The sequence below is a fragment of the Corvus moneduloides genome, chromosome 3 (assembly GCF_009650955.1).
Source record: "Corvus moneduloides isolate bCorMon1 chromosome 3, bCorMon1.pri, whole genome shotgun sequence".
NCBI lineage: Eukaryota > Metazoa > Chordata > Aves > Passeriformes > Corvidae > Corvus > Corvus moneduloides.
In genome coordinates, this window is record NC_045478.1 from 120,802,643 (window position 1) to 120,816,470 (window position 13,828).

At 46.0% G+C, this 13,828-nt stretch overlaps 1 protein-coding gene across 6 annotated transcripts in view; it reads right to left on the minus strand.

Annotated features, from left to right (window-relative positions):
- The window catches only part of SPTBN1 (spectrin beta, non-erythrocytic 1), a 116,866-nt gene that overhangs the window by 61,038 nt on the left and 42,000 nt on the right, over nt 1–13,828 (minus strand). The window contains exon 1 of one of the 6 annotated variants that reach the window (XM_032103851.1): nt 7,712–8,224. The exons of the other annotated variants lie outside the window; for them this stretch is intronic. Coding sequence (XP_031959742.1) covers nt 7,712–7,820 — 109 coding nt within the window. The 5' untranslated portion in view covers nt 7,821–8,224. Of the gene's footprint in view, nt 1–7,711; nt 8,225–13,828 lie in introns of those variants that run through there. 6 annotated transcript variants of the gene reach the window in all.

The following is a 13,828-nucleotide window of genomic DNA, read 5'->3' on the forward strand; positions in this document are numbered from 1 at the left end:
TCAGATAAACTCTTAAATCTCTTTGTAACCACATGTTGTTTTGTTTAATCTTTGAAGGCATAAGGTCACCCTTTGCTTGTGATTAGAGTACTGTGGTCACACAGATCATGTTTGTACCTTGCCACTGCGCTTTTTCCACTGACCCTTTGGTGAGCAATTCTCCAGCTACTCTGCCTGAAAACTCAGTCCCAACAGAACTAAAACAGGCAAGAGAACTTAAAACCACTAATCTCAAAACCAAACCAATCCTCGGAAGCACATGCCTGGCCATTTTGGCAATATTGTAGGCAGAGATGTTTGAAGTCTCTGCTAGGGATACCAAATATGCCTTCTGTACAACGCCATTTGGGATGACACTGCTCATTTTTGCTAATAGAAATAATGCATAAAAATCATATTTATGACCTCCTCCTCAATACAGTTTAGCTAAAATCAGCGCAGGACTGTGCATGCTACGGATTGCCACCAAAGAGCAAACTGACCCTGTTCAGTGTCACTTTGTCACATATGTGAAACTGGGCTTGCACTTTCCAGTTCCAGCTTATATTTTTATGAACAAACCAAACTTGACTGAACACAGAATTATCAGAACTTCCAGTTATGCCACGAAAAGGCCACTTGGTAATGCCAGCTCTTTCACAAGCCCTTTGAAAAGGCAAGAGCGTGGCCCCCAGACCATGGCCCAGTGGCTGCCTGCGTGTCTGCCGGGCTGTGCTGTTCCCTGCACACTGAAGGGCCTTTCTCTGTAAGCTCCTTTCTCGGGAACAGTGGGGCATTGAGCAGGGCTACGAGCCTGGTTAATATTAGTTTGGCTACAGCAGTGCTCTCCAACAAAGGAGGCTCTCAGCCCGGGATACCCTCGCTCCAGCAGCAAGTGCACAAGGGCTTTTGTGTGAGCATGGGCTCTCCCGGCCACCGCGACCTCGGGCTCCACATCACAAGTCAAAAGCATGAGTGCTCCCCATCCCCCTGGGCCTTTCTCCTGTGGCACAAATGTGAGGACTCAGCTCGATGCATTTTCAGGAGCAGTGAGCAATTTTGGGCTCACGTGCTCCCCTTAATTGCACGAGGCTCTCCATGAAGACAGGAGGGCCACAGTGACTCTGGGTGCCAACAGGGACATGAAGTGTTCGAGGCGCAGCTGGGACTGAGGCCTTGCTCCCCACAGCACCTCTGTGCTCATCAGGTTCCCCTCTGCTTCTGCAGGCCAGGCCACCACCTCATTCCTGTTGCACTGAATTTCAGAGCTGGTGGAATGCAGAGTAATCCATGAGTTCCTTACTCTCTCCACAAATGACCCTTTACTTTGAAAGGACTCATTTTGAGTTGGGAGGGGAGTTGTTTACTAATACTTGTTAAACAACTTTAATCGTTGATGAAGTGTCACTTCACTTGGACAATCACACTGGGATAAAGGCCGTTACCTGCCAGGCCCAGATATAAACTTCCAAATGGAATTTCAGATTTGATTTCTTGTGGGAAGAGCAAAGCAGATTCTCAACCACCTTATTTATGATATTCTATCTCCTTCACCACAGCTTTGAAAGTCAACAGAGACTAATTCCCAAGCTTTGGTGTAAGAGTTTTCCCAAAACCATCTACTCAATGAAGATTATTCATTTTCACATGAGGAAAAAATGTCATTGTCATACCCTGCTACTTAATAACTGATACTTAATACTTCTCAATTCAACTTAAACAGGAACAAAAAGACCTTCAGAGCTGCTAGTAATCAAATACTCATGAAATTATTTGAAATTCAGACTCTGAGCAGAAGGGGTGCAGTTACCAAAGCCCACACCCTGTGCTGGGATCTCACAGGAGAGGAGTTTAGTACAGGGAGAGGGAACGGGGATTTTGTCAATCACGTTGTAATTTGATTTTCTTCACCATTTCTACTAAGCTTAGGTAGCAGCTCGCCCACTTTACTAGTCAAGGCATGCACCCAACAGAAAACAGAGAGATGAAAGAAACTAAGGAAAAAGAGGAAATCACAAACCCAAATTGGGAAAGAGCTCAGGAATGGAAGACAACCATTGTTCTGTTGTTTTATCACCACTTTCATCTCTGTCCGTAGGCTTGTTTTATAGCCCTACTTTCCACACAAGTTAATGGCAAAACCCACAATCCATTTGAATAGGGCTCTTGGATAGGAAAAATATTTGGAATAGGAGCTTGCACTCCCAGGTGATTACAACATGCCCATGAAACACTGGGATGGTCTGTGACACGGAACTTCTTGGAGACATGGAATGCAGAAACACCCAAGGGCTGATTCATGTGCTGCATTCCCAGATCCATGAGCTGTGGAGATTTACACCAGCTGAGCACCACACAAATAATTTTACTGTTTTAACTCTGGCTACATATCTCCCGCAGGGTATTCAAAATACCCCACTGTCCCATGTGAAAATATCTGCTGACAAGCTCTGTTTACTTCATTTCAGAGCCACAAAAAGTGCTCCAGAATTGCCCTTTTTTTAAAAAAAAAAATTAGGCTAGAGCACCTAGAGATTTCTGTTTGTTTTTAAATTAAGTTCCTTACACACACAGTTAAGAAACCAAATGTTACAAACATATTCTAAATGAAAACTGAAGAGAACAGACGACAAAAGACCTGAGCCAACAGTTTGAAGTTGTAAATGTTCACAGTTACTTCAGCGAGGAGCCAAATCCAATTTAAATGTTTGCTTTTCGACCTGTATCAACACTGATCACATAAGCAGAAATACCTTACCCTGAGATCCTTTAACGTGCCTTCTCTATCTCCACAAGTACCAAAATCCATGACCAGAAAAAGTAAATTTTTGCCCAAAAATTGAGTCAGGATTTGGATATGTTTGCAGGAATCTTTGCATTGGAAAGAATAAGAGCCCAGCTATCAGAGAAATGCACATTCAAGTCAGTGTGAGACCCCTTTAAAACTCTTTGCAAATCTGACAGGGCTTCCAACCGTGCAGCTTGTGCTCAGGTGTTCACCCAACCCAGAAGACTGAAGTATGCTGTGATACACGCAGGCTTTGGAATATTGCAGACACCAGAAAATCGAGCAAAATTTGCCACAGGGACAGGAATTTGCACCTTTGGTGGATCTGAGAACATGGAGGGGAAAAAGCCAAAAATCGGTGTAACCCAGACACATTTCATCCAGAATGAAATTCAGCCTCCCTGCATTTCAGCTTTAACAGAAATTACCATGACAAGAAATGCCAGTGACCCATTTGGTAGACAAAGTAGGGTGTCCCAGGTCAGTAATCAGCGCCTGGAGCTATGCAGGTCATTGCTCCCAGGAGACTCAAAGCCTTAGCAAGGTAAATCTCCCAACCAGGAAGGCGGCAGCTGAAACTGGCTGCTCAAAGGGCACCCACGGGAGGAACTCCAAGGATCCTGGTGTCACAGAGGGCATCTCTGCCCTAGTGCAGGACAGGGCTGCAACTCCTGCAAACTGCTCTGTTGGCAGCAGAAGCTCCCTGTTTAACCTTGAGCATAGACAGGGAATTGGGGGGAAGGTTTTCTTGCAGGAAAAGCTGTGGGAAAGCCCTGCTTGTGAACAGAAAACCAGGAAAATTCTTCTGCTGTCCTGCAGCCTGGATGGGAACCAATCAATACCTATATTCATATATTACCAAGCTGATTACCAGTGACCACTGAAAAATAGAAGTGGTGTGTGTCTCCTTTTATGCCAAACCTCCTTGGGTCATTGCAGATCAAAGGATTCCAAGCCAAGGAGCTTCCCTGCTGAAAGGCTCTGCTATCAGAGAGAGGGGGCTTTGCCCAAACACCTGAAATACAGTTGCATTGCCTTTCCTGGTGCAGGTAGTGCTGTGCAACCACAGTCAGCCTCATATTCCCATGAACCAGAGCTTAGAACTGATCTTAAACACCTGTGATGGGAAAGGCAGCTCACCTTTCCTACAGCTTATTCCAGCGTCCAGTTTTTCAAACATACATTTCTAACACAGCTCAAAATAAAGGCGCTTCCTCCCAGGCAGCCTGGGCTCCCACTAAAATGCCAATGCCCAGCCTAAAAGGCAGCATTACAAAAATGCCCAAATCTGAAATGTCCCACACAGCAGGACACACGGCAGAGCTCCTTTAAAAGCTGGCTTTCCGCCGCGATTTATCAGGAGTGCCGATCTAGCTCACCCCCATCCCCCAAGATCCCACATTTGTAATTACCACTGGAAATCTCACACCTCGGGCACAGCCCCGGAGCTGAGACCCAACTTTCCAATGACGGGGCAGGAGCTGATAGTCACCACGCTACCGAATGCCAAAGATGTTAATAAATACCACTGTCCTGCTAAGCAGGTGGGAAAGAGCCCTCGGAGCAGTGATGATAGCTGCTTCCCTGTGCACCCTTCTCGCTGGAAGGTGATACAGCTGCAGGGATCTCCTTCCAAATTCTTGACTTGCATTAACCTCTTCTTGCCAGCTCCTACACACGTGCCCAGCCAATCCACAGGATCCTGCCACATTAACATACCACGGGTGACAGCCTTCGTTTTGTAACAACAGCAACATATCTGGTTTGATTTGCAATTAATTCCTCATTGTAGCACGCCAAATTTTCTCCACTGACAGAACCTGCGCAAGCTCCATGGCAACGTGTTTCCCACAAACAAGTTTTGGGGTTCTGTCTTTACTTGCAGCAAGCAACTGCAGCCATGCAACCTGATCCCTTTCTACTGCACAAGTGGCCATGAGAACCAAAACTCCACACCTAGGTTTAAGAGGATAGTAACCACTGATAATATCGCTCACTTATCATTCCAGGACCGGGTGAACTAACCATAACAGGAACTTACTGAAACTTAATAAAGGAAACACAACTTGCTAAAGCATTTTTCTCCCCACACCTGCGCTGACATTCTCACGAGCACAAGGACTGGGTATGCTAAACTCCTGGATTATCATACAAAGGACTTCAGGGCTTCTTTTGACACAAAGACAGTCTTGATTCACTCCTAGCAATGGCTTCTGCCACATCCTGCTTCTCTTTGGCCCATCAAGGCAAATGGGAGCTGGGATCCCCTGCCGGGTGACCCTTCCAGGTGGTGAAGGAGCCGGTCTGGTTCCTTCAGTGCAATCCCACAACCTGCACTGGCTTCATGCCCCAGTGGGATTGGGCTGGAAAATCTGCTTTAATCACCCCACAACCATCATCAAGTTGAATGAGAGTTTCCTTACGATCATCACTTCAAGGCGTTTAAAAGAGGTGGAATGTAGGAGTGCCTAGGGAATCATGTATGTTGTGAACTTGCTTTGTCCGTACTGTTTTGGGGCAGAATTAGGCTGGCTCCTCTCCTCATGTGAAGCTGGCTGGCAATGCCAAACCTCATGTACTGTCTATTTTAGGAATTAGGAGATCAGAGAGAGTTGTCTCCTACTCATTGCTGATTCAGACTTCTCTTTGTACAGGGCCTGAGCACTTGCTCTGCGTTATTTTAGACAAAACAGTATACTCCCAAGTGCTTTCTTTGAGGAAAACTCAACATTCACTAGATCTAAACAGTACCTTGCTATAATCTAGTGCAAAGCTGGGGATTCACATGATAATTGTAGGAACTGTGAAGAAAAGAGGGGTAAATTCAGTGTGTGAAGGAGCAGAAGTTAGAGAAATCTGTGTGGTGCCAACACCTGTTCTGCTCTAGAGAGCCCTCCTACCAGATGTAGGAGGTGTGAAACAGTTATCAATGAGTATTTGATTATTTGAAATGCATCTGCTCTTACTTGTTTTTACACCTCCATAGTGAAAGAGGTAAAACTGGTGATAAATCCATAATTTTAAAACATTACATATATTTAGTTCATCTTTGCTGGGCTTGAGCCTTGCCCAGTGCCACAGAACACTCCCTGTTCCCACCAGAGCCTTCCAGCAAGAATCCCCTCAAGATCTTACAACCCCAAAACAATGGCTTTGTAGACATTCCTCAAGCAAAGAGCCATTAATCCAAGGAAAGACGTCTTCTGTGTCAGCAGAGTTAAGCCACTCCCTTTCCAGCACACACGATATTTTGTATGGTTATTTAGCATTTTATGGAGTATCTGGTGCATAATTTACAACATTGTCTGCACCTAAGCTCCACCCTGAACAAGATCACTGGCAGCACTCATTTCAAGCCTGTGATGTGAGTAAACAGCCATAGGATGGTCTGCTGCAAAACTGCACAGAATTTACTGCATTTTATCTCTTTTGCTGGAGGAAATTGCAGTACTTTAGGGAGAGCACTACATCTTTTTCTAACCTTTTTTTTTAAAGTCAACTCAGTGCATTCCACTGAAGGGAAAACTCACTTTCTGTGCTTTCAACAATGCGGTCTGCTTTCCTCTTTCAGTGTGATGTAAACACACAGATAATGGATTCCTGAAGCAGTGACCCTGAAAATGATAAAATCTGCCTTCTTTATACTGCTAACTAAACCAGCAAAGAAAGAGGCATGAGCCAGGTTTTTCTTCATGCCACAAACTTAGTTCTTTCCAAGACAAGTACCACAGCCTAAGATCTGACAGATGTCCAAGATAAAGCCTGTAACGTATTCCCTCGTGTGCAAGTTTGGAGCCTGGATTTTCCATGCCTTGCCCCAGGAATTTCCATGTTCCCAGTGTTTAGGATGCTGTCATTTTGTCTCACTATATGCAGTATGCAGCCATTGCTGTGCGCCAGTTTACAAGATAAACAAAGTGCTATGAATGATTTTTTTTTTCCCCGTCCCTTCTTAAACCAACAAATGGGAACATTCTTAGCACTAACCAGGCTCTTCCCCTCTGACATGAACCACAGACCACACTTGCAGCACAGAGCAGAGTAAATTAAGAAACGTGCACAGAAGGGCAGCACTTCGCTGTACTCAGGCTGGTCTGGGACTATCTCCGGAGTCACATGGATCTAGAGGAGGAGGAGGTTTGGTTTCAGTGAAGAATTCCTTTTTCTTTTGCAACTGCAATCCCAGAGTTCATTCATTGCTGGGACGCGTCTTCCACAGAGAAAACAGCAGAGCTTGTTTTGCCCTGCCTGAGGCAGGGAGCTGCTGGGCACCATCCTCCCCCTTGCACTGGGGGTTTGCGGCCCGGGCCGAGGCCTACCCTCCCTGCCGAGAGCATACGGCACCCCCAAAAGAACTGTCTGGTCCTCACACAGACAGGGAGTTTAATGGGAAAATATTAAAGAACATTCCACCTGTCTAAAAGCGAAGAAAACTGGGAACGTTGAAGTACACGAGTGCTTTCTCAGAGATCTATGGTGTGAGCAAACTAATTCGTTAGGGAATTATGCAACAGTTCCTCATTTGAAGAGGTGAAGCCACCCGCCTTTGCAGGAGGTGTGCAGGGGTTGGAAAGGGCCCTTGCACTGCAAACTGCACCCAAACACAGCTAGGATTTGTGATTGATGGCCAGTTTTACTTGTATTTTATTTAAGGACAAAATAAATGGAAGACTGCTTCCTCACTCTCCCCCTTATTGTTCTAAGTGACATGGTCTGGCTTAGTCCTCATCTGCAAGGCTGAGGGGCTCAGAGGCTGGACACACACCTTAACCCTGTGTAAGGCTCGGGACACCTTCGGAGTGTGAAGAGCCACACAGGATCCCTCTTCCCACAGCACCACTTTCGTCCTCTCTAACACCTTGGTGCAATGAGAACACGCCTGGACTAACATGTTTACAAGGATCAGAGCATGGCAACACCTCCAAAAAACCCGCACAGACTTACCTTGTAACTGCTTGAATCGTCCTTCTAACTGGTTATAGTTATACGGCACCTGAGCTGCATATCCTGGGGACAACGGCCCGGGCATACTGGTTGATTTTTGTAATTCCATTTACAAGTAACGCAGGGATACGATGAACTGCAGCATAAAGGAACCACAAGTTTCTTTACCACACATCCAGGTAAATCCCAGCTTCCTCAGTAGTTTGGCGTCAGTCCCTAGCGAAAACGCTCCCCCCTGAGCCCTAAGTAAATAACAGCTTCGGTTCAAAATCCAGCAGTGTGGCTTGGCGGTAAGCTCTCTGTAATGGATTCAAACTTAAAGCACCAGGAGGGTAGTTTCTGGTTTGGATTTTTTTTTTTTTTTTCCAGTTCCCAGTTCCACAACAGTCAACTCTCAAGTGCTTGAATCTGGTTCAAACGCCCTGGCAAAACCAAGTAAAATAAAAGCAAGCGTGCGATTCAGCCCGAAGTAAAGTCAGCATGGAGCCACGCGCTGCCGCCCTGGCCGGCGCTCCCAGGAGCCGCGCACACCTCAGACCTTTCTGCTGGTTTGTAATATAATCAGCGGCCGCCCGGGCGCGGGCTGATGTCACTCGATTACCATACGGCTCGGTGGAGGAAAGGAAGGCTGTACCAAGGGCGAAGGGGCGGCGGAGCAGGGGAAGAGCGGCCCGGCTCATGCAACGCCCCAGTGAGTCCTTCCGCCGCGCGCCCGAGAGCGGCTGCCCGCAGGGTCCCGGCCCCGCGCTGCCGGCACCGCCGCCGCGCACGGTGGTACCTTCCCGAGCGAAGCTGCTGGAATTACAACCTTTTGTTAGGAGCCTCATGTAACGGAAAAGTCTCAGATTACTATCACTTGAAAAGGAGGGCACTTTTCTTTACTTATCTGCCAGGCTCCCGGCTTGCAGAAGCACCGCACGCACACAGAAGCGCTCATTCAGTATTTAGCACCAGCCGAGGAGGGGACGCGGGGAGATGTACGCTCCAGCACACCGGGAACAAACGAAAGCTTTGTCGAAAGGTTCTTAAAACCGCCAATTCCTGTCACTTCGGTTTATGTTACTTGACGATATTGAGGATTTTGACATGCCCTGTGCATGTGGCTCCTTGCCCAGTTATCAGTGTGCTGGGTATTACTGCAAGATTAATGGGCTGTGCACTGGAGGGGGAGGGCTCTAACGTAAATAAAGATGCCTCGACGAGGTCTGACTGGCACTTCAATACCCTGCCGAAATACAAACGTGCACAGCAGCAGCAGCAGCAGCTGGGCTCGGCCCTGGAAATCAGCTCCTGCAGATGGTATTAGATACAGGATGTCAGTTTTCCCTCAGGGACAAGAGCTCCCAGCCCTCCCTTATTTGTAAGTGAAATTAAAAGGTCAATTCCACATTCACAGTCTCAGTATATAACATTTGCCTGTTCATTTTTAAAACTGCTGATAATGTTCACACAAATGTTTTCTCTTTTCTTCTTCTCTCGCATTTCCAAATTCCTTTCCACTGGAATCCATGTTCTCTCCTCCTCCCACTCCATCCCCTCATTAAACATTTCAAAATGTTGCCTTTGTTTTGATACCATCATTTCACAAGGTTTAAGTCTCATAGTAATTTCTGTGAGGACAATTTCTGTGGGAGAAGCTCAGCCCACTCCCCCAACTCACTGCAGCCCAAGGTCCTGCTTGGTGCAAGGTGGAAATTCAACCAGCCTTTACCAGCACACCAGGGAACAAATGTGCACAAAGTCCAAGCATGAACACCACCAATCTAGGGAGAAGTGATGGAAGTGGACACTTCTCAGCTGAAGCTGGGGTTTCCAAAAACACACGGACTATTGAAAATGCCTGGCATACTGCTCCTGAGGTCATAAATGCATTTAAAATATTTCTGGCTTTTACCTATACTGTTTTCCTTAAAACACCACCATAGTCCTAGTCCAGAGTTACTTATATTGATACAGAAGGGCTTTTACTGGGGTATTGCAGTGCACCCCTTTATTTCAGCTTAGTTGCATTTATGCAAGACTCCTGGTACTACAGCACACCTCTATCAGAGCCTAAACGTTTCTGAAAGCTGGCCTTCAATCCTTCCAGTGCTACCCACACTTGCCCACAAAGGACTCCTCAGCTGTCCCAGCCAGGTTTTACAGTATCAGGGAGGACAGTGGCCGCAGACAGGGACAGCCCAATCAGGGCTGTGTAGGGGACCAGGCCCTACAGGTTCACCCCCTAAAAACGTCTGGAAGGCGTCAGGGGGACCTGAGGAAGCACCTGCAGCTGCAGCCCCAGCAGGCAGGATGCTGCTCTCCAGACAACAACAGGCTGATGTGGCAGGCTCCTGCTAAACCCTCCCCTGATAATCTTTGTGCAGCCAGCTGTCCCTCCAGCACACAGGCACCCATGCACCAGCCCTGGCCATAGGATTTCCAGGGAAGAAGGGCAACACAGAATACCAAAGGCTCCCAAATTCCCAGGAGCAGAGCTGGGTTAGCTGAGCTGTTAACATACCAAGGTTAACTCCACCAAGCTGGAGGAGCACGTTTTACCCAGCACACAAGTACAGACTTATTTCCGTCACAGATATTTCTCCTGCAGCTTCCTACCAACAGCAGCTCTTGCCTGCCATGCCTGACCTACGTTATAATTAAACACAAACCCTTCCCCTCAAGAGCAGGCAGGCAGCCAGAAACCTGCAGGCATATCAGCTCATTCTGTCCCACCTTGAGCAAACAGGTGTTGCTATGGGAGCTCAGAAGGTAAAACTAAAGTCCAAGTGACTGACGGGGAAACTGGAGCATTTTTAACACCATGAAGGCCATAAGTCAGGAACTTTTCCCCAGCTGAAAGTGTTCCCAAAACCTTTGGCAGGCGACGCACTAATGCACGTGGTCATTATCAAAAATATTAAAAAGTAAACTATTACAAAAGGAAAATATTAAAAACTAAAAATAATTATTTGGCTTAGGCCCATAAAAAACACAGACTGGCCTTACCCACCCCATCATGAAACATTAACATCACACACAAGAATATACATTTCAGCTTGTCCCCTGTGGGACAACTGAAGCTGGCAAGCTTCAGGAAATACTGAACAAAATTTGGGGTTTGATAATCTTTTTTGTCCGTGTCCCTTCTCTGTCCCTCCCAACTCTGGCCTGCCCAGTAGCACTAAACACTACATTAAAGGGCAGGAATTGGAGCAGGAATGGAGCAGTACAGGCTACACAGCGAGTAGGGTGGAAAGCTAAAGGAAAAGAAGAACCTGTGTTTGAACTGAGCTTATTTTGTTCAAGGTTTGACAAACAGAGACACTAGAACCTGACACGATATCAGCAGCACTTGCTGCAAAAATCTGACCTCATTTGAGCTGCCATCCAGGTTGGCATTTGGGCTGAACAATGTGCCCCCCCAGCAGCAGATGTGACAGACTTTGCTGCTGATGGTTCAGCTCCTTGGGGCTGGCCCTGATGCCAGGCTCAACTGCCAGAGCCTTCCTGCCACTTTGCTGGGCACTGCCGTACATCTTGAAGGCTCTGCTGAACAGGTTGGTGGGAATTCAGTGGAAAGAGCAAAGCAAAATGGGGACATGTCTGTGTTTGTGAAATGCTACACCATATGTAGCAAGGCTGCTTCCAAACAGGCACACTGCCAGCTCCCCGTTTTGTGAGTCACACCAAGCCTAATCCATTGGTCTGCTGTTGACTGCAAACGAGTGAACCTGAGCCCTGTTTTCTGCTGCCGTGTGGCGATGCACCGGATCGATCACAAGGCTCTGCATGCACAAAGCCCTTTGTGACACTCCAGTTCTACTCATTTTCCCTGTTTATCTTTAATTGACTAAGCCCTTGACAACACTAATTAGATACAACGTTATGGAGGGGATTGAACGCTTTAAAGCCATAGATAGCTTTGGAGCACTGGGCCAAGTGCAACTTATCAACACAGCTGGAAATTGTCTGTGGTGTAATTCATTACTGATTACAGCACTGGAGGAAAAGAAAGGCCAGAGCATATATTAAGTTTAACATATTGAGGAGGGATGGGTGTGCTGGGGTTTTTTTTCACCCTCTAAATTTTGTTCTCAATTTTTTGCCCAGAACTGCGAAATAACTTTTGCTGGCAGAGCCTGAATTGTCCCTGTCCCATAGCACCTGCCAGGTGACGGTTTACTTGTACAGAGTAAATAAAACACAAATGATTATCCACTTAGCCATAATGCAGAGTGTCCTAGATGACATGATCAGAGCTTTGCAAAGCCTCAAGGAGAATGAGAGGTTGATTACAGTAATATTATGAATGTACAAGTGACATTTAGAAACAGCTGCTTACCCCAGAACGCAAACAGGTCTCTCCTGGGCTCTGTCTTTACATGGTTCTGAAAATTGCTGCTGAAGTGAACGGGTTCTGACACAAAGGAAAAAACTAAAGTTTCTAAGGAAGAAACTAATGCTAGATCTAGCAAAATTACCTTCCAAATTCCTAATTATCAATGTTTCTAAGACAGAGCTTACAATAATTATGAGTCTGGTTAATCATCACACTTGTCTTTACTCTTTCTTGCTCCTGTAAATTCTCTAGTTGGTGGGTAACTAGAAAAAAAATTACAAGATAAAAAGGATGATTTATTAAACTAAAATGCCAGAGAAATCACGTAACATTTTGCTCCTCTCCTGAAGGAGGGTAAAGTTCCTACACATCCACTAAGTGCTACAATTAGGAACTGAAAACTCATTATCACACTTGCCTCCATCCTCACAGTAAAAACAGAACCTTTCCTTATATATTGAACCAAGGAGAGACAGGTTTTGCTGTGGATTGTTCTAGAATGTAATAGGAAATAATTATTTTTACCCTATTTGACAATTTGCATAACATGAATCCTGAAGAGTTAGCTGGTTTCCCTCCAGTTTTTATCTAAGATGCTGGAACCAGGCAGCAGCAGCAGCCCACACACCAAGCACAAACGAGCTGCCAAGCTCATTACCTCGGCTGCAGGTATTGGAGGGAACAGAACCCTTCAGTTCCTAGCCTGCCATGTGCTGCAACACTTGGTAACTGTCTCACAAGGAGGTGAAATGAATACAGGCAAACCAAGAGATCTCTCCAGTAACATTTCCATTGCAGAAAGTATCTCAATGTTTCTGTTTAAAGGGGATTTTAGGTCAGTGGCAACTACCCTGTGGTTGGGTCCTCCCAGTCCCTTCCAGACACATTCTCTGTGATTCACGTGGGCTTTGGGGAGCCAATGCAATCCAAAGGCAAGGAAAAGAGGCACATTAAAAAGCAGGAGACGAGGATTTTTATTACAGAAGGGTCTGTTTACATGTTTCCTTTTTGCCATGTCCAGGCTGGCCTTCCAGCACCTCCATTCGGAGGCCCAGGTACAAACCAGCTTTGGGCTCCAGGTGAATCTCTAGGTTGTGACATTTGAGACCAAAACCTTCGGGAATTTTCTCACAAACCAGGCCAGAATATCAATTTATTACTGAAACTGGGTCAGTTCCACCTGGTTTCAGGTTTCAGTTTACACAAGTCCCAGATTAACAGGAAAGTTGACATGACTTTTGTAACAGCATGTCCTTGCTAACTGCAGGAGTCGAACACCTGCCAGGAAGGCCAGCAGGGAAGAGCTACAGGAGGCATTTGCGGAACATTTCAGAAGAAATGATGGTTTCTGTTGGTTTGCATTCCAACCTGTACTGCTTCCCATATTCCATGAACTCACCCACACAGGGGAGTCAGCCCTGCAAAGTTGTAACTACATTCCCAGGTTTTATTTGTTGCCCATGAAATGCACTTGGCTTGCTCCCTGACATAGATGGATAACCCTTACAAAACCTGTTCAAATCAAACACACTGCACGGGTACACACTTAAAATACTCACTGGTTGTGAAATTTTGTCATGAAAACACTTCTTCATTTTCATGCAGAAAATTCTTTTTTATGGGTTTTGATGTGCTTTTTCAGAAGCTGGGATTATTGTTGTTGCCTCTCCCTCCTTTCTCTTCCACCTGAATTGCACCTATGTTTATATGTATGGGAGAGAGACAGAGAAATTCCCACCCTCCTTTTTCTCTTCTTCCTTTTGCACCATTTTCTCTTTTTCTTTTCAGTCTGACCA